The 22,096-nt window shown below is 36.6% G+C and overlaps 2 protein-coding genes across 3 annotated transcripts in view; one reads left to right on the top strand and one right to left on the bottom strand.

The window, feature by feature from the left end:
* LOC107724629 (CD276 antigen homolog) overlaps positions 1–14,315 on the top strand; it is a 25,088-nt gene extending 10,773 nt beyond the window's left edge. Inside the window, exons 2-4 of the mRNA XM_016533628.1 lie at positions 6,487–6,834; positions 8,557–8,832; positions 13,573–14,315. Of these exons, the coding sequence (XP_016389114.1) occupies positions 6,487–6,834; positions 8,557–8,832; positions 13,573–13,685 (737 nt within the window). The 3' untranslated portion in view covers positions 13,686–14,315. The remainder of the gene's footprint in view (positions 1–6,486; positions 6,835–8,556; positions 8,833–13,572) is intronic.
* Positions 14,316–16,588: 2,273 nt separating this feature from the next.
* LOC107724628 (protein archease) overlaps positions 16,589–22,096 on the bottom strand; it is a 13,484-nt gene continuing 7,976 nt past the window's right edge. The window contains exons 6-7 of one of the 2 annotated variants that reach the window (XM_016533626.1): positions 20,304–20,340; positions 16,589–16,858 (exon numbers count right to left, since the gene is read on the bottom strand). In XM_016533626.1, coding sequence (XP_016389112.1) covers positions 16,772–16,858; positions 20,304–20,340 — 124 coding nt within the window. In that variant the 3' untranslated portion in view covers positions 16,589–16,771. Of the gene's footprint in view, positions 16,859–20,303; positions 20,341–22,096 lie in introns of those variants that run through there. The other variant, XM_016533627.1, reaches the window with a different exon arrangement.

A 22,096-nucleotide genomic window follows, 5' to 3' on the forward strand; every position in this document is an offset into this window, starting at 1 on the left:
TTTGTAAAATGCAATAAAATCAAGAATCTGTGATTTGTTCATTCTCTTTAACTTTTATTTAATTGACAAATGTACAAAGAAAAGATTTCCAAAGTTTTCACTGACCAACGTGAATGTATTTTGTAAATATGAACACATTTTGTTTTTGATGGCTGCAACACATTCCAAAAAAGTTGGGACAGAGGCAAAATAAAAGTGAAAAGGTTATAGAATATCCACGTTAAACTGTTTTGATTGTTAAACATGCCTCTTTCCCAACTTTTTTCGAGTGTGTTGCAGCCATCAAGATCTAAATTTGTTCATATTTACAAAATACATTTACGTTGGTCAGTGAAAACTTTGGAAATCTTTTCTTTGTACTTTTGTCAATTAAATAAAAGTTAAAGAGAATGAACAAATCACAGACTCCTGATTTTATTGCATTTTACAAAATGTCCCAACTTCTCTGGAATTGGGGTTGTATAAGAAATTCTTTGAATGGTGTCCTTTATCTGCTAGTTTACTTTTTGTGGGTAAACTAAGCTGACCTAACCCAGTCTGTTATAGTCTGTGATTTTTTGCCAGGCACCTGGACTGGAAACAACTGTGCATTTCTGAAGTTTGTTTAAACTGTAATGTTGAGCCTGAAATCACAGGGGAACAGTCTCAACTAGGGTTGCCACCCATCCCTTAAAATACGGAATCGTCCCGTATTTAAAGGTAAAATGATGCGATTTGTCCCGTATTTTACAAAGGCCAACACATAGTTGAATCAACAAATAAGTATTTTGCCCGGTTTATAATACTAATAGCAATTCTAATTAAATCAATTTCATAAGAAGTATTAGAGAAGCTCATTTCCGCGTGATTGCGTTTTGGCGTATTTGTTTCCATAACGACGGAGTCTTCAGAAGGCGCGCCGTTAAAGCCCTTTCATGCGACCACAGCATGCTGAAAACCTGCACGGTTTATAACATCCAGGAGCTCACATCTGCCCTTTGAACACATGTCGTGAATGGGTCTGCCTTATTTTGCCTCGCTGAAGGTGGCAGCCCTAGTCTCAACTATAGAATTCAAAATAGAGTTAGTTCGCTGCCCAGAGCCCCCCGAGTCATGATAAAAAAAACCTGTTAGTTACATAAGAGCATAAATTCCAGATCATTTTATACTTGTACAGTATGCTGTTTCTAAGCTGTGAAAGCTCAAGTTTTATTCTATCACACACACAGAAAAAAAAAAACGTATTCCAGATAGACAAATAAGCCATATCTGATTGAAAGATACTAAAGAATAGGGATGTACTAATATTACAGTTCTGGCTGATACTGCCAAGTCGTTATGTAGGAGATAAAGTTCATCCAGCTGGTCAAAGCTGCTCTTCAGTCATTTTTGACTGAAAGATTTTATTTTTGTTTTGATATATATATATATATATATATATGTATATGTATATATCATCACAACACAACAAGTGTATGAAAGACATTGTGATGTATCTTTTAAAGATTACATTTAACAGACTTTAAGTCAGTAGTAGATGGCGACAAGTGTCATCTAATGTAAAAATAGTCAGAAATGAGCTAATAACCAATATCAGCTGATACTGATCAACTTTTACTGATACTGATAACACTTTTGTTTTCTTTTAATATGTGACCCTGGACCACAAAACCAGTCATAAGGGTCAATTTTTTTTAATTGAAATTTCTACATGATGAATAAATAAGCTTTCCATTACTGTATGGTTTGTTAGGATAGGACAATATTTGGCCGAGATACAACTATTTGAAAATCTGGAATCTGAGGGTGCAAAAAAATCTAAATATTGAGAAAATCGCCTTTAAAGTTGGTTAAATTAAGTTATTAGCAATGCATATTACTAATAAAAAATTTTGTTTTTATATATTTGTGGTAGGAAATTTACAAAATATCTTCATGGAACATGATCTTTTCTTAATATCCTAATGATTTTTGGCATAAAAGAAAAATCGATAATTTTGACCCATACAATGTATTTTTGTCTATTGCTACAAATATACCCCAGCGACTTAAGACTGGTTTTGTGGTCCAGGGTCACATATGCATTTAAATTGACCTTATTTCTTAACAGCTCTCAGACAATTCATTCGAAGATTCATCTTTCCAAACCCCTCCGTTGCACGCTCGACAGAACATTACAGCAACAATTGTTAATCATACTTACAGGCTGTGATCTGGAGGAGAAAGCTGGTCCAAACCAACTGGGCACTGACCCATCTTTCAAAGACAACCGGTTTATGAATCCTGCGTTGAACTCGCAGAGATTAGAGAAGCAGGCGTCAGCGAAAGGATGGGAACACAGCAAAGGTTTTGATAATACTGCTCTGGTATCATAGTAAAGATTAATTTTAACCACTCATTCTTCACAACTTCATCCTTTGGACATAAAAATAAACCAAATTTACCTTCACAGCGCAGAGCACAGCATCTTCTCGACTATGATATCCACACGAACGAGCTACAGCGTTTGAGTGGGGGTTCAAGTTTTCGCAGGATGACTACGCAGTACGTAGACGGGCATTATGCAAATAAGGTAACTTGTGACGTGTGAACTTCACAGAAATGGGATTCGAATTTTAATGACTCGTTTCAGTGGTTCAAAGTCGACTCTTTCTTTTGACTCTAACTTTATTTATGGTGCACTTTTTGCGAAGCCTTTTTATATATATATATATATATATTAATTTAATTCTTAAATATATATATTCAACAACTGAGACATAAACGGAACAAATTTAACATACATTTGACGAACATAAATGTAATAATGAGTCCCAGAACAGAGCGGGGGTCAATATCAAAAATAGTAGTTAAAGATGAAACGGTATGAAAATTTCATATCATAGTGACCAAAATAATCATGTATATCAAAATGATGTTAAAATGTGCTGGGAATGTTCTAAAAGTACTCATACTCAAACAACAATTTAAATTAGCAGACCTATGCACTTTTTGTATGCATAAACAAAATAATAACATTAAAAAAGATGGCCGGATTTTAAACAGACAAAAAAATACTGCTTCAATTCAATTCAATGTACTTTATTGCCATTGTACATAGGTACAACGAAATTCTGTCTGGTGAGTGTCAGTTAAAAACTAAACAAAGGAAGAACAACAACTTAAATCAACCAACAATAAATAACAGACAACAGTTACCACAAAATAAAGTGCAAATTATGTCATTAGCTTGAGGGTGTGAATGCAAGGGGTGTAATAGAGGTCACAGCTCTTGGAAAGAAGCTGTTTCTCAGTTTGTTTGTGTGTGCTTTTATTTTTTTATCTGGAAGTGGATCCCCAACAATCCTCTGTGCAGTCTTAACCACCAAGTCCTTCCTGTCTTGTGCTGTGCAGCTGGCATACAGACGATGTGTTGTCCCCTATTCTTACTACTTGTGGCCTGTTGGTTAGAAAGCCTCTGATTCATAAGCACAATGAGGTGGACAGGCCCAAATCGTAGAGTTTCTGTACCAGTTTGTAGGGGATTATTGTATTAAAAGCGGAGCTGAAATCGACTAATAGCATCCTGACATATGTATTTGACATCTCCAGATGGGAAAGGGCTGTGTGGAGTGCTATGATGACTGCGTCTTCCGTAGATCGATTCTCCCTGTAAGCAAACTGGTAGCTGTCTAATTCCAGAGATACAATGTTCTTAATGTGCTGCAGAATAAGCCTCTTGAAGTGTTTCATAATGACAGGGGTCAAAGCCACTGGGCGATATTCATTAAAGCAGGTAGCAGCTGACTTTTTAGGCACAGGTACAATAATGGAGGATTTAAGGCAAACAGGGACAACGCTGAGCTGCAGTGAAAGATTAAAGATGTCCTGAAACACTCCTGCAAGTTGGTCTGCACATAATTTCAATGTTCGACCTGACACCCGGTCCGGTCCCACGGCCTTGTTGACGTTGATTTTCCACAGTGCAGCCTTCACCTGATGACACTGAAGTACAAGAGTCTGCTGCTGCTGTTCTTCAAACTTGGACAGCTGAGCTGTCTCTTCACCACCTTGTGAGTCGAAACGGGCAAAAAACTGATTCAGGGTGTCAGGGAGTGCCTGATCCTGGCTGATCATCTGCTTGCTGCCCCTGTAGTCTGTTATGGATTTAATACCTCTCCACAGATGCCGGGGGTTGTTGTTATCAAAGTGTCCCTCAATACGTTTCTTGTACCTGTGTTTAGCCTCCTGTATGCCTTTCTTCAGATCTCTCTGGGCTCTCCTGTAGGCCAGCAGGTCACCTGACCTGTAGGCAACATCTCGGGCTTTAAGCAAAGACCGCACCGTACTGTCCAGCCACGGTTTCTGGTTAGGAAACATTCTGATGGATTTAGTGGGCAGCACGGAGTGCGTGCAGAAATATAAATAGGCCAGAACAGACGAGGTGTACTCCTCTATATCCGCATTCTCTTTAAACACTCCCCAGTCAGTGCATTCAAAGCAGTCCTGAAGCGCTAAGATGGCCTCCACACTCCAGACTTGTATGGTTTTAACAGTTGGTCTTGATCGGCAGATAAGAGGTCTGTAGGCCGGTATCATTTCCATTGAGATGTGGTCTGACATGCCAAGATGCGGAGATGCTGCAGCTTTATATGCCCCTGGGATGTTCGTATAGACCTGGTCCAAAATATTTTTGTCCCTGGTCGGGAAGTTGATGCACTTGAAAAATTTGGGAAACAGCTTTCAGTTCTCCCTCCAGTTCAATAGCCTCGTCGGGTATGTTGTTATTAAGCCAAGTCTCTGTGACGATCATTACGCAGCTATCCATGCCGCACGACATAATCCTCAGCCATATCTCATCCATCTTGTTGACGATTGACCGGGAATTTGTGAGAGACTCGGAAGGGCTGTTCTATGTGAGTTAGCATGTAGCTTAGCAGGTAGGCCGCTTCTCCTGCCCCGCTTTTGCCTCTGCTCCCTTCTCCGCCTCCGGTGCCACTTATGCGGGACGTTAGTAGCTTCGCAGGTCTGCTGAATCTCCGGTGGTATAAAGTCCAGCTTTGTGGGTGCATAAAGTTGGCATCATCTCCCAATATCTAAAAGTTCAGCTCTTCCAAATTGAATAACAGTGTTCAATGTCTGAACTGACAAACAAAACAGAACAACAAACTGAGAGCACCAAGCCGCTGCGTAATCACGCGCCACCATTTTCCGACTTGGGTGACTGTCTACTAACATGTACACTGTAAAGAAAATTGCGTAAAATTTACGGTAAAAAAAACGGCAGCTGTGGTTGCCGGAATTTTACCGTAAAAAATATGGTAGCAACGTTTTAGGTTTTACGGTTTTAAATTTACAGTTAAATACCGTAATTTCATTAACTGATATAATGTTAATATACCAACCTATTGATGTACTGAAATCTGTTTTGTACCTTTGTAATACACTATAACCACCAAATGCAGGTGGTGATGAGAAAGTCACATGATGAACCAAAGCCCATCACAAGCAGCTTTTAAATAATAACATATATAGAAGGTTCACAGTGTCATTCACACAAACACTAAACACCATCACGGTAACACACATGTAACTGAAATAATGCAATAAACATTCATTTAACAACATTAGGTGTAACACACAACCCTAATATACAAAACTGATAAGAAAAAACTAAGAAGAAACATTATACAGTCTTTTTCACTTCCAAAAACGGTATACTACCATAAAATTAATGTCCAATACATGTAATGTCCAATACAGTTTTTCACCGTATATAGTAGGGGAATTTACCGTTAACCATTTAACAGGTTTTTACTGTAGCATTTTTACAGTCTTTACCGTTAAATTCACGGTCATTTTTTACAGTGTAGGCTATTACATGTTCAAATAAAGTTTTGACAAAAGGGAAGTTTTATAAAATGATAAACCTCACATTTCAGCCTTTAAATCATTTTTAAGAAAAGGATGAGCCAAAATGCTAAATGAAATGTATTTATCTGCTTCATAAGACATTCTACATAGTCTACCTTATTATCCGAAGTGTTGAGATTTTTTAGAAAGCACATTAGCTTGTTTTCCATCTACCAGTTAAGATTTACAACAAAAATGTGGTCCAATTTTCACATTGGTCTGAACAGAAACGGCAGACAGGGTTAATGAAAAGCAAATGCCAGCCATTGAAACTTTTCTGAAGACAGACGGTTCCCAATAGAATTCATTCATTCATACATTCTTTCATATAATTTCTCTCAACACTCTGCCTTCCGTCATGTTTTCACTCAAAACGAAACCCACACTGCATGATGCATGTGCAAGAATTGTTTATGCTTCATTGAACAAGCATGAAAAACATGTTTAAAACACTGTAAAGTGTATTTGGATTTTACAAAATTATTTTTAAAGTACAGTGTCCTGAAAAAGCGATGTTTCTTTTTTGTTGAGTTTATATACATTCCAGTGTTGTTAAATAATACAGATGACTTCTTCAACCAAACATCCTCTCAGTCTAATCTTTCTTATCTCCAGACTCCTTTAGCGTCACAGTACCCTCCAATCCTATATTTGTGGTCCGTGGAGCCACGGCACTTCTTCCATGTGAATTTGAACCAGACTATAACATCTCTAATTTGGTGATCACATGGCAACGGCAGGAAGACTCACGGGTGGTCCACAGCTTCTACTACGAGAGAGACCAGCTTGATCGACAAAGCTCAGATTATTTAAACCGGACGAAGTTAAATCGCGAGGAATTTGCTGGAGGAAACGCATCCCTAAGTATAGCCAATATTGGACTGAAGGATGCAGGGAACTACATGTGCATAGTGAGCAATGGCAAGGGAACTGACAGAGGAGTAGTGCGGCTGGTCTATGCGGGTACGTCAGTGCTATTTTAGTATCAATAGCCGCTTTTCCACTGTCGGGCCAGTGCGAGCCAGTGATTTAAACGGGCCGGGCGGTGCTAATAGCCTCGGACCTGTAGCACCGAGGCCAAAATCACACTGCGTTTCCACCGTCGGGCCAGAAGCTCCGCTGCGCTTTACTAAAACCCGCCCTTTACACGCCTCTCAGGAACAACGTCACGCAACCCCATCATTTCACCAACAAAGAGAAGTTATCAGAAAACTAATAAAAAATAAGTCACTGGAACTAGCGCGATCACAAAACGAACATGATAAAAGCGGCCGTTTGTTTGCATGCTTTGTTAAAGATTTAAATCCAAAAGCATCGATGTCTTACAATAATAAGTGATATATTGATCATAATGAATGAATTTATCAGGATTGAAAATTAGTCACACAGAAATAAAGCGGTATGAACATAGCCGACCTACTCAGTTGAGTCTGTTTCTGTTTATTTGTAGTCACAGTATATACATCACATTTAGAAAGAATGATCATTTCTATATTTTTATAAAAGCTCCCGAACAAAAACCATATTATATTTTTATGACATACGCGGAGCTAAACTCTCGAGACAAGACTTATGACAGATAAAATATGTAACTAAATAAATACACGATAAATACAGAAGCTGACATCTGATTTCTTCAAGCGGTCGTATTTACCATGTTACTATGGTAACATTAATGGCTAGTGTGCATAGTCTTTTGCATCGCTTATAAATATTTCTGCCTTGTATGGTGATCATAATCCACATCGGATCAAGTTATTTCAAACACTTGCTGCTGTCTGAAAGTGAGTTTTGAACTAAAATTATTTTGAAAGTCTTTAATGCTGGTGCTATAGCTGTTAACTTTATGAAATGATCCGCGGCGCTGACGCTCTCCAGACCCGGAGAAACTCCGCCTTTGTTCATAACCACTCCTTTAGCCCTAGCTGGCCTGCTTTGGCCCAAGGTTTTCGTCGGGCCAAAAAACCCAGGCCATTGGCCCCGAGGAAGCACCAACGAGGCACAATCAAGCCCCAGAAGTGACAGTGGAAACGCAACTGGCCCTGGCACGCACTAGCACGCCCGCTTTTGGCCCGACAGTGGAAACGCGGCTAATGAGATACTATACTCATTGAGATATATATATATATATATTATTAGTAGCTTTTATTTTTTATATATTTTTAATATTATTGTTTATATTTTTATATATTTTTTCATTGTAATTTTAGCTTTTGTAATGTTTAATTTTTATTAAATTTATTTTTTTGAATGTCTGTATTTATATCATTTTTATTTCAGTTTTAGTTATTTTAGTACATAATTAAACTAAATGAAAAAGAGATTTTAATTTCAGTTAAAGTTTATTGTTAATTCAAGCAACAAAGTTTTTTAATACCTTATAACCCTGCCAAACATTAATCAACAGTCCAGTTCTGTCATGTAATTCCAAACCTGTGCGTTGTAATGTTTTTGGTACAACACAAAATGAGAAATGGAAAAAAGGGAACTGAGAATATTTGTATTATTACAGACACTAATGCCAATGTAAATGTTTTCTTTGTTTGCATTTAAACAAGTCTTGTCCTCTGTACAAATGCATATACCAAGTCATATGGATTCATATTCTGTCACTTGATTTTGACTTCTAATAATTTGATGTGAGAGATGATCTGGTAAATCTTTGTGTGTGTTTCGTGTCTTCAGCTTTCTATTCTGAACCGAGGTTAAGCATCCTTCTCAAATCCACTGATGTGACTGTCCAATATGAGACAGAGGGCTACCCGAGGCCAGAGGTCATGTGGCTGGGGTCAGAAGGTCAGAATCTCACTGACGACCTGGAGGTTTCGTCTGCATCAGACGGAGGATTGTACTACTTAAAAAGCAGCTATGTAACCCAGAGCCCAGTGTTCAATGTCACATTTAGTCTGAAAAACCCTGCTGCGCATCAGGAGCTACAAAGGCATGTTAACCTCAGCTATGGTAAGCACTGCTTTCTGGGATTACATTTTAATTGAATGTATTTCATCACTGATTTAATTAGATTTTATCGTGTTCACTTGTTTACCCAATTGCTGTTGCAGTGATTAATTTTTACAAATCGTACAAAAGTTTGGAGTTGGTAAGACTTTAAGTTTATGAAAGATGTCTCTTATGCTTACCAAAGCTGCATTTATTTGATTGAAAATGAAGTAAAACAGTAATATTGTGAAATATTATAGCAATTTAAATGAACTGTTTTTTATTTTAATTTATTTTAAAATGTTAAAATAAACCGATTTGCTGCCCAAGAAACATTTCTTATCATCAGTGTTAAAAACAGTTGTGATACTTCACATTTTTGTGGAAACCAATAAACATTTTTCAGGATTCTTTGATGAATTGAGAGTTCCAAAGAACAACAGTTATTTGAAATAGAAATCTTTTGTAACATTGTGTGTGTTGTAACTTACACCAGCATTCAAAACCTCAAATACTAAACGGAGTAAAAATCATTGTTGTGGTACACCAAGAATGATTGTCATTGTGAAATGGGTGTACTTCAAAATAATTCCCATTGGAATTCCCAAGTCTGTAAACAAGTTTGACATTAACAAACAGTAAACCCCTTAAAGAAACAAATGACATTCTTGTTTCAGGGAGATGCTGTTTAATCCAGACAGCATAAATGATTGAGGTCTGGAAGAGTCAGGCTTAAAAGGTATCCATGGAATTCTTGTGCTGCATTCCTAGTGATATGAAACCATATTTGTATGAGGAACATCTAGTGAACTGCAACTGCACTACGACTTTGAAAAAGTGTAAAGATCTTATCGATCTCATCAAGCAGTACGTAGAAACATCAAGATATTATCAAGCTGTATGCAAAAACATTTAAAGATTGTATCAATCTTAATATGAAAAAATTTAAAGATCTTATCAAGCAGTATGCAAAAAACAAATATTTTATTGATCTTATCGAGCAGTATGCTAAAAAAACTTAAAGATCTTATAAAGCAGTATGCAAATAACTAAAATTATTGTCAAGCAGTAAAGCAAAAAAAAGTAAAGATCTTAATGATCTTATCAAGCAGTATGCAAAACGCAACATTTTATCGATATTATTGAGAAGTAGCGTACACTTGCTTATTACACACACAGGGATGCACAGCAACACACAAACATGCCAAATATAAAAAATTAAAGGATTGCAATGTAAAAGATTATTATCCATGCGCGCCGACCGTTTTTCCCGTCTTTAAACTAGTAAAAGTAAAAGTGGATTTGGACATGCCCTAAGTGCACCTGCACCGTGCGCTTTAGACCATGCGCTTAGATCTTTAAAATAGGGCCCATGGCTTTTCATATCACTGCTATGCTGATGACAATCAACTCTACCTCTCATTCCATCCTGATGATCCAACGATAGCTGCTCGCATCTCAGCTTGCAATGCTCTCTTGGCAGGTCTTCCAGCCACTTCTATCAAACCTCTACAATTAATCCAGCTCGCATAAAATTCAAGGCATTAATGTTTGCCTACAAAACCACCACTGGCTCTGCACCCCTTTACCTAGATTCATTACTTCAGACTTACGTACCCTCTAGAAGCTTGCATTCTGCACGTGAACATCGCTTTATTGTGCCATCTCAAAGAAGCACAAAATCACTTTCACGGACTTTTAAATTAAATGTTCCCTCCTGGTGGAATGACCTGCCCAACTCAATCCGAGCAGCTGAGTCCTTAGACATCTTCAAGAATCGGCTAAAAACACATCTCTTCCATCTTTATTTGACCCTCTAACTCTAGCACTCTCTATTCTAATGCTATTCTTTAAAACAAAAAAAAATTGTGCCCCTTTTAGACTTGCGCTCTATTAATTTACTGCTTGTTTTCTTTAAAAAAAAAAACTAACAGTTGATTTTGATTGCTTCCATTGTCCTCATTTGTAAGTCGCTTTGGATAAAAGCGTCTGCTAAATGACTAAATGTAAATGTAAATAGCACTGAATTTTATTACAAATAATTTAAGTGACTAACATGAAATTCGTATTTTGAAATGTGAAGATACTTTGAATTGGAAAGTAATCTGAATTCAAGTGTTTGCCCTGTTTTCATGAAGCACTCGGGTCTGGATTATAATAATCCGTAGCAAACAGTGAATATCTGAGTGGCAGGAGCTCATTATAAATCAGTCTGTCTGTCTGTCTGCACCAATCCCATGGGAGTCATTAGGGGATTAAGGGATAAGAGAACAAAGCTCAGTGTTTTGTGCCACCACTTGTGGAAGCTGTGGGTGTTTTGCCAGCATGAGGCTGCAGTTCATGTGTGCAGATTTATTTGCTACTTATTTTTTCAGTCTGTGCTAAATTTAGTCTGTTACTATGGTTTCACCCTTTTTGTTTTTCAAAACTGTTTTAATTTTAAGTTTTTTTTTTGTTTTGTTTTGCAGTGAAAAGTTGAAGTGAAACGTGAACATAAATCTCAGAATATCTGCATTATTGAAAAGCACTTGAGCTGACATGAAGCAACCCCGATGCTCACGTCCTCTAGCACATTTTGAGATGCTCCTTGAAGCGAGAAATCACATTGTACAAAGAGTCACGTGATCAGTCAGGCATGAATTTGGTTTGTAACCTCAAAGAATTCTCATTCACAAACTTTCGACTCGATTCGATTCAATATCGATTATTTTGGATATATATCAGGTACAGTACTTGCCAAATTTTCTCAAGGAAAAAAAATCTCTCAACTAATGCTGCAAAATATACACGAGTCAGTTGGTACTACATTACTATAATATTGAAGGTTAAAATTGACTGATTTGTAAGCTATAGCATACAACTGTTAAAATTACACAATGCTGTCATAAAAAATGATGGATTTATTCAAACATAAATTAAACAGAACAGTAAAAATTATAATGAATATGTTATGTGGTGCATATATTTAGCAAAATACCCCTCTCTACAGTTTATTTTTCTATCCGACTAACGAGTTTATGGTCGCCGAATATGTTTGTTTCTGAGGTAAATGTGACGTGACATTGTTTACAAGCCGTTATATTGACGTCTTTTCGCGGCTGAAACACTGAATGAGCGATTACATGAGACAGGATACAGATTGTAAAGTTGTACTTTTATTTAACTTACCTTCGGATATTTAGTCATGATTATTTTGTGTTGAAACTGGTATTAATGTGGAGATGATCAGTTCACGTGCGCCTCGCGCTACAGCGATCTGTCACTCCACATTAAACAGCGACAAAACGGCATTTATTGTTTGAATACTGCAATACAATGGACATAAATTGAAACCTGAGACTTTGTTTCATATTAAAAGCACCAAAGCACAATGCTTATTGCGATTTATTGGATGGGAAGTGCCCTTCAATCGTTCCGTCCATTTACTGAAAACAGGCTAGACTAATCGATTCTTGGAATTTAAGAATCGACATCGTTCCGTAAAAAAGAGAATCGATTAATATCGAGATATCGATATTTTTTTACCCAGCCCTACAGTGCAGTGAATCTCAGTCTTTGTTGTGTGAGTTCTTGAGAGCAGAATCATTCCTTCATTGTCCAATTGCTAACAGGTTCCTCTATTTCACATTACATTCTTTTCCTATGGGACAATTTTGAATCATCACCCTGGTTTCGGTGTTTTTTTTTTTAAATTCCTAGTTCCCAAACTGGCATCCATTTTAAGAATAAAAACCACATTGTTCAGAAGATGACACTGCAAGTGATTACCACACAAAAGCCTGTTTGTCAGTGTTAAACCAGACAATCAGGAGCTTTATCATTGCAGCTGATTCACTGATTGACTTTCGTTAATGTTTTTTTTTTTTTTTTTTTGCTGATTTGTTTACAGGGTGTTTTGCAAGCGCATGTAAATTGCATAAAGTTTGAGGAATCTGTCAGCAAAAAAAATGCTTTAACATTTTAGATAATTTCCTTCCTTTCTTCCATTGAAAGTGTTTTATGATGCAAAACTTTCTGAAATGTCAAACTGCTCATTAATGTATTCGAGACATTTAAGTGTAGATCCATAATCTACGGTCATAATACAAAATGGGCTGGGATATGATACATATAATTGTTCAGCAAGGATGCATACATTGATCAAAAGTGACACATGTTAGAAAAGATATCCATTTAAAATATGATGTTGTTCTTTTGAACTTACTATTCGTCAAAGAATCCCGAAAAAAAAGTAATAGTTCCCACACAAAAAATAAGCAGCACAACTGTTTTAACGTTGATAATAATCAGAAATGTTACTTGAGCATCGAATCAGCATATTAGAATGATTTCTGAAGGATCATGTGACACTGAAGACTGCAGTAATGGTGCTGGAAATGGCATCACAGGAATAAATTACATTTTAGTATACATTCAAATAGAAAACATGTATTTTAAGTTTCACAATATTAATGTTTTTACTGTGTCAAATAAATCCAGCCTTTAGTGAGCATAAGAGACTCCTTTAAAAAAAAAAAAAAACCTTACCCACCCCAAACATTTGAACAGTAGTGTATGAAATTAAAAAATGAGGCATAAAATGTTATTTAAAAATGAAAAGAAATTAAAACTGGATTCATCAGTTCACATAATTCCAATCATTTGACATAGAAAATGTTGAATATTTTTGAATATCCTGTTTAAAATGTCAGTACAAACGGTGTTAATGTGTATGGAGTCACCTGTCAGTAATGTGTCCCTCTCGTCTGTCTTTTCTTTTAGATGGGAACACGAGCTCCAGTAAACCAGTCGTGGTTCTGTCTGTGTTGTGTTTTTTCCTCCTGTGCTCCACGGGTCTGCTGCTAGGGTTATACTGTCATAACAGAAGCAAATGACCATACTGGACTCATGCAGATCAAGATTGACATGAATTGCTGGAAATGACATGCGCTGAGCACCAACTACTACTGCTATTCCAATAGTGCCTCCAACATTATTTTTGGGCTTGTATTTTTATATTTAACTTAATACTGCTGCTCTACTAGACTTTATGTAATCCAGATTTTGGAGAGAAGCACAAGAAATCATTAAAGTTGAAGTGTGTGATTTTTGTTGAATTTCAATCATTTTTTTCACTTGCTGTCCTAATTTCTTCACGAGCAACTACCCTGAGTCAATTTCAGGCTTTTTAGAGCAGAGTGAGAATACTATAATTAGAATGTTTTACAAAAAAAATTATATTTTGCCAAATTCATGGCTATACTTTTGAATAGCCGTTTATGGAAAAATATGTTTTTGGAAACCTAAAAGTGACAGCAACAGTAACATGACCATGCTAACCAGCGTAACAACACTAGCATGAATTTAAGGCAGGACTATCAATCTTTTTTAGTCTGTTTGGCACCACAGAAATGACACGCTTCAGCTTTAAAAGTGGCAGCTAATTGAAGACAATGTCAAACCTTTTTGAACAGTAAGAGGTTTTTAAAAGAAGCCTCTTATGCTCAACAACCCTGCATTTATTGGATCCAAAATACAGCAAAATCAGTAATATTGTGAAATATTTTTACTATTTAAAATAATGCTTTCTATTTGAATAGATTTTAAAATGTAATTTATTCCTGTGATCAAACCTAAATCTGGGGGGGGCTGATAGAAATTAATACTTTTATTTAGCAAGGATGCATTACATTGATCAAAAGTGATGATAAAGACATTTAGAATGTTACAAAAGCTGTTCTTCTGAACTTTCTATTCATCAAAGAAACCTGAAAAATTCTACTCGGCTGTTTTCAAGATAATAATAATGTTTTTTGAGCAGCAAATCAGAACATTAGAATGATTTTTGAAGGATCAGGGGCCTCATTTAAAAAAAACGTTGCGCAGAAACCATCCTAAAATTATCTTACGATCATTTCTCGAATATGTGTACATGTGATTCATAGAATGAACGTATGCACAGAAAACGCACGTAACTTACGTGTCTCTTTCAGATGTGAAATCTACACTCTAAAAAAATGCTGGGTTAAAAAGGGACAAACCCAGCTATTGGGTTGTTTTTGACCCAGCGGTTGGGTCAAAACAATCCAACCGCTGGGTCAAAACAACCCAACCGCTGGGTCAAAACAACCCAACCGCTGGGTCAAAACAACCCAACCGCTGGGTCAAAACAACCCAACCGCTGGGTCAAAACAACCCAACCGCTGGGTCAAAACAACCCAACCGCTGGGTCAAAACAACCCAATAGCTGGGTTTGTCCCTTTTTAACACAGCATTTTTTAGAGTGTATGAATCGCAAATGATCTTGAACTTGCGCGCAAATGAATGTTTTCAGCTCTCTGCCTTGTAAACGACTCCTAATTAATGTCATTAAAGATCACCAGTCATCATCCAAAACCTTTAATTTAGAACAGCGAGCTGCAAGAACAGCTTACATTTCCAAAAACCTGCAGTACTCCATCGAGAAAAAGTGTGTACGTCTGCTCAGACCCTGATGTGACGCTAAGCACTTTTCCACGTCAAAGCCAGTTTTTACAAATATGAGCGTTGGCGTGGATTTAAGTGCACGCACACTTTACTTTCACTGTAGCATCAATACTAACAAGATAAAATGAGATGTATTTTATTTTATTTTTTCAATTATTGACTTTAGTACAAAACATGAGCTTTACAAGTGTTCCTTTTTATATGTTTTTATTAAAACATTTTAAATTATCTTTAACAATAATAATCTTTAGATCAAAACCAAATTAAACCAAACAATATATTTTTCAGATCATGAGTGTTTCTTTATGATATTTGTTTGTAATTACAAAATTAAATATTATTAAAGTGCCCCTATTATGGGTTATGAAAGGTTCATATTTTGGTTTTGGGAGTCCAAAACAACAGGTTGACATGCATGCAAGGTCAAAAAACACTTTCTTTGTCTTATAATATGCATTTATTTTTACCTTACTTGCTCAACGACTCCCAAACGATTCGCTCAATGATTCATTTTTCGAAAAGACCAACAAGTGGGCGGGCAATATGCTAATGTTTCATGTTGACGTCAACATGAAACAAGAACAGCTTACATTTCCAAAAACCTGCAGTACTCCATCGAGAAAAAGTGTGTACGTCTGCTCAGACCCTGATGTGACGCTAAGCACTTTTCCACGTCAAAGCCAGTTTTTACAAATATGAGCGTTGGCGTGGATTTAAGTGCACGCACACTCTAAGATCAAATCTGTGCATACGCACGCTTTATAAATGAGGCCCCATGTGACACTGAAGACTGGAGTAAAGATGCTAAAAATTCAGCTTTGAAATCACAGGATTAAATTACATTTTAAAATATATTCAAATAGAAAGCAGTTATTTAAAATAGTAAAATATTTCACAATATTACTGCTTTTGCTGTATTTTAAATCAAATAAATGCAGGCTTGGTGAGTAGAAGAGAATTCTTTAAAAAACATTTAAAATCTTACTGTTCAAAATCTTTTAACTAGTGTATTTTAAAATATTCAAAACAAACATCTCATTGTATACCTGCTGATTTTGAAGGTTTTTATTATGCACAGCCTTGCTGGAGAAGTTTACTTTCACTGTAGCATCAATACTAACAAGATAAAATGAGATGTATTTTATTTTATTTTTTCAATTATTGACTTTAGTATTTCTTTTGAGAGACAATAACTTTATACACGGGGCACTTTCAGATTTAAAACTTTGCAGGATGTTTTCATTCACTTAGAGCTGTGTTACACACTGCATGAAAGGTCATTAAAAAAAATCCATAATAGGGGCACTTTAATTTCATTATTAATAATGAAAATCAGACCAAAAAAAGTATTTCAGCCATGTAATCCACAAAACATTTCATAGTTTACAGAAAAGACACCTCTCAGATGTCTATTCCAACAAGAAGGTACAATCTTTTAAAATCACGTCAATTAACATGAGGCTTTAAATTAACTTGTAACTTGTATTTTTGTTTTTTAAATATCGATGATGACAAAGATATCTGGTTTCTCCGTGTCATGTACTTGCATAGCAGAGTAGGTGATTGCTTTCACTTCTGTTCCCTGTAAAACAGAAAAATAAAAGCATTAAAATCTTTGCAGTCTGATGCCTGTTTAAATGAAAGTGTGTGTAATTTATGCACCAAAGGGAATCAATTAACGTCTCGTGAAGCAAAACACTGGGAGTCTGTAATAAATCCACGATTAAGACATTTATAGCTTTATACGATTGCTTCCAGATGCAATACGAGTCCTCTATCCATAATATTGCTTTCCCCAGTGAAAAAGTCACCTGGTCCGAATCAGGAGAGAAATATGTACAGAGCAAGCACTGTTTAACAGCACCTCTAAACAAATATTTTGGTGCATTTTGATGCGAGACAACAGCAGGATAGACCTTCTTTTAATAGAGGCAGCATTATTTATTATAGACTGGTATTTTGGCCAGAAGTGACGGCGTAAAGTTAAATCATGGGTGTGTTTCTTACAAACACACAGCTTTTCACTTCACAAGATATTAACTGATGGACTGGAGTGGTGTGGATTACTTGTGGATTATTGTGATGTTTTTATCAGCTGTTTGGACTCTCATTCTGACGGCACCCATTCACTGCAGAGGATCTATTGGTGAGCAAGCAATGTAATGCTAAATTTCTCGAAATCTGTTCAGAAGAATAGAAACTCACCTACATCTACATTAGATGGCCTGAGGTAGGAGTAAATGCTCTGCAAATTTTCATTTTTGGGGTTAAGCAGGCCGGGCCAGACATAACAGCGTTCCAGTGTTATGAATCTGGGGCAGGGCTATGTGTTTGCTTAAATATTGGTCGTTTTATTCACCACTGATTCCTATCACATGTTTACTTGCTCTGGATAAAGGGATCTGCTCAGATTAAGCACTTTTCCACGTCAAAGCCAGTTTTTACAAATATGAGCGTTGGGCGTGGATTTAAGCGCACGCACACTCTAAGATCAAATCTGTGCATACGCACAGATCTGGCAAACACTTTCAAATACGTGATAATGTGGAGCACCTGTAACAACAAACAGTAATCTGCAGTGGAATAGTTAGAACGATTCATATGAGCTTTATTATATGTGAAAACGATTGCACTGAAATAGTTTAATATTCCACTAACAATATTTATATACATTTGGAGAGATGAGTCAGACCAGCAACAAACAACACTGTGAAAACATCCTGAAACTATGTGAAACCTCTGTCCTTGGCTATCTACAAAAATTAAACCGTGCATCGTGAGTTTAACATTAGTCTGGACGCACACCATAACTTTAAGATTACTTGGATTGTGCTGCATGGGAAAGGAATTACGGAGGGATGTGTTCCCCAGACGAATATTAAATGATTTTAAAAGACTATAACATGAGGTAATATTCACAGTATGATCATAAAGTGAAGGAAACACTGTATAACAGTATTTATGTCACATATAATATACACACGCTAGTATGAACATTTTTAACTACTTGAATGAGGAAAAGCAGAAATCTTTAAGATTTTAAGGAATTGAATCGGACATTAATCGCATCATAAATTTAACTTAAATCATGCAAAAAATTTGTATTTTTCAGGCTGGTCCATGCATATGCACTACAAACAGATTTATCTCATTCATTTTTATATCATCGAACCATCTCTTCCCAATTATATTGTCAATTTCTGTACTCTAATTCAATGCTGCAGAAATAAAAACCAAATGATCAATGAAATGTTCAATCATACATTGCGACTGTGCTCATATTTATTCTAGGTTTACCTAGAAGAGAGTGATTAGGTGCTCTTCATCTATGTTTTCTATTTTCAATGCAAATACTTGAACACAATCTGGGTTTCAGCGCTTTTTCTCATTCTATTAGTAGAGGGCGCTATGATTGCGAAATCCTAATAACTTACTTTACTACTGATATAATTGAAAGAAAGTGAAAGTGACGTGGCCAAGTATGGTGACCCATACTTGGAATTAGTGCTCTGCATTTATCCCATCCAAAGTGCACACACACAGCAGTGAACACACACACACCGTGAACACACACCCGGAGCAGTGGGCAGCCATTTATGCTGCGGCGCCCGGGGAGCAGTTGGGGGTTCGGTGCCTTGCTCAAGGGCACCTCAGTCGTGGTATTGAAGGTGGGAGAGAGCGCTGTACATTCACTCCCCCCACCTACAATCCCTGCCGGTACGAGACTCGACTAACCATTAGGCCACGACTTCCCCAAAATAAATAATTGAATAAGATTGAAGTTTAAATGCTGCATGTTTTTGGTGAAAGTATGAACATACTAAAATGAAATGGACAAATGTGATTGTGATGTTTTTATCAGCTGTTTGGACTCATTCTGAGTCTGACGGCACCCATTCACTGCAGAGGATCCATTGGTGAGTAAGTCATTGTTAGAAAACACTCTCTGTCTTTTTATTGGTTCCAGATGTTTTCACCCTCCTTTTCTTCCCTCTCTCACTCGCCCTCCCTGTACAGAGCACTGTTGTTTTCTCTTACTTCCCCCTCCTCCATCTGCTCTCTCTCTCTCTCTCTCTTGTATTATGTTTTAGTATCTCTTACTCATATTCGAGGTACGCATGTGCACATGTATGCATTAGCTTTTCTTGGTTCAAATGTTCAAATAAGGACATGATAGCTAGGACTCTAAGGTAATGGGGTTCGTGATGAACTATGAAGATAGTTCAGCATCCTTTGCCAAGTCTATTCCTAATATGTCCATATTTTACTGTACATATGGCCATTTTATATAACCCATATTCTTGGCCAAAATCCTATATGTATGTCATCTATATCCTCATTGGTTAAAGGGTTGAAACTCCCCTCGACATATGCCTATATAATATCTTTGTATCTATGAATAAAGTTGAAGTATTGAGAATACCATTGAATGTGTGTTTTCTTGCTTCCCGGCCGTATATACACTTTGAGGGACTGAGAACTTTCTAGGTGGCAAAGAGAACATAGAGGGACCTTTGTTAATTTCTAACAGTCATATAATGCTACATTTCACCAAATCTGTTCCCATGAAGAAACAAACGCATTTACATCTTGGATGGCCAAGTACCTCACCTTCAGCATTATAATTATTTCACCCGCGCCGGACAGAGACTGAGACGGTGACGCTGCATGTCGTGCCAAACCTCTCACGGCAGTGTCATCAGCTTGAGATGGGTTTTTTGAGATCGGCCTTTTTAGAGACCGCCGATCACTCATCCCAAAGAGATTATCGGCCGATAGTGATCGGTAGCCGATCAATCGGAGCACAACTTCTGTTGCGGTTGCTCTCAGAATAAATAACATTCAACGCATAAAATCCCCCATGGATTTCCATCATGGTTTATAGGTCTGGCAAAGAGATGTGCTACTGTTCAACTAGATGCGATTCAGGAAAGTGAAATGAGTTATGTGTAAAGCAAATAAGCCACAGATGTTTAAATACAGAGTACAGTTCTGGTGGTCTCCGCCACTGACAGATGGGAACGTACCTGCGGATGCTTATTTATGTTGAACTCTTCACCCCACCTACAAAAAAAAAAAAAAAAAAGAATGACTGTAATCTGAAAGAAACATGTGCAACAGTCACACAACATGAAGGAATCGTACATACAGAATCATTTGAAAACCAGAGGGAATCAAGGCCCCTTCCTGAATTTCTCAAAATGCTTCTGTTCAATTTAAATGCATATTTATTTAAAGGGATAGTTCACCCAAAAATAAAAATACTGTCATCATTTACTCACTCTCACCTGTATGAATTTATTTCTTCTGCTGAACACAGAAGAAGATGTTTTGAAGAATGTGGGTAATCAAACAGTTGGTCCCCAATGACGTCCATAGCAACTCTTAAAATAAACATTCCAAAAGGGAATGTGTTAATTTCACAGTGATGCTATATAAAAATAATACAAATTTTGGTTCCCCAAAGAACCTTTCACTGAGCAGTTTTTAAAAGTACCATACACTGAAGCTTTAGTGCAATGGAAAAGGTCCATAGATCTTAAAGGTTCTTCATGGAACCAAAGATGATAATAAATAACCTCAATTTTTTAAAGTGTATGAAAAAAAAAAAATACTATGGAAGTCAATGGGGACCAGAAACGGTTTGGTTATCTACATTCCAGAAGAAAGAAATTCCTACAGGTCTGGACCGACATGAGGCTATCCCTTTAACATTTATTTTAGGCAAACGTAATTTATTTGTAGTTCTCGAAAGTCAGACTGTGAAAAACCCTAATTGCAGACTGTTTAAACACTACAAAACATGTCAGCTGGAAAAGCCAGACTCTTGTCAGGAATGTGGGGCCTCTTTCTGAGCAGAGGAAAGCAAGCAGTGAACATTTATTTGAAGCTATTCCATGTAGGACAAATAACCGGAAGAGTCACAATGAAAGTCTTATGAAATGCTTCCCCCCCACCCTTTTTTTTCTAAAAACACAGAACTGAAAGTTGACCCTGAATATGATGGCAGTCATTTTATTTGAGCTATTTCTCAGTCAGGGCCTATATTTTTGCTGCATTTTCTAATGCATGAATACGTAAAGCATAACGGGTAAAGCAAAACTGGTTTCATAGTATCTGAACCAATAGGGTTTAACACAGTTATAGACTACAGACTATACCAAATGAAGCTGTTGGTAGATGCTGTAAAGACACCAATATAGAGCCAAAGAATAACAAACCTAAACTGCTTGATTGTTATACTGTTGATAAATATCAGCTATATTATCACCCAGCAATATATTAAAATATAACTATGTTTATAACTATGTCTAACTTTATTCACATACATACAGTATACTCGCATATAGGACAATATACACTATATAGCAAATCTCAAATGTTTCATTGCTTGTACTGTCGCAGACTGTAAACTATGTCAACACCCAGCTATAAGGCATGAAGATATTAAGAAATTCTAAACGTTAACATTAAAATTTTATTTTTAAAAAATCCTGACAGCCAGTCAAATGTATTGGTGTATTCTGATATAGGACAATATACACTATATAGCAAATCTCAAATGTTTCATTGCTTGTACTGTCGCAGACTGTAAACTATGTCAACACCCAGCTATAAGGCATGAAGATATTAAGAAATTCTAAACGTTAACATAAAAATTTTATTTTTAAAAATTCCTGACAGCCAGTCAAAAGTATTGGTGTATTCTGGAAAAATTATTTATTTTGTAAAGCGCATATAAATGCCAAATATTTATAAATGCCAAATATATATAAATATATATATATATATATATATATTAAAGGGGTCATATGATGTT

Source organism: Sinocyclocheilus rhinocerous, unplaced genomic scaffold (assembly GCF_001515625.1).
Source record: "Sinocyclocheilus rhinocerous isolate Xijiao unplaced genomic scaffold, SAMN03320098_v1.1 scaffold304, whole genome shotgun sequence".
Lineage (NCBI taxonomy): Eukaryota > Metazoa > Chordata > Actinopteri > Cypriniformes > Cyprinidae > Sinocyclocheilus > Sinocyclocheilus rhinocerous.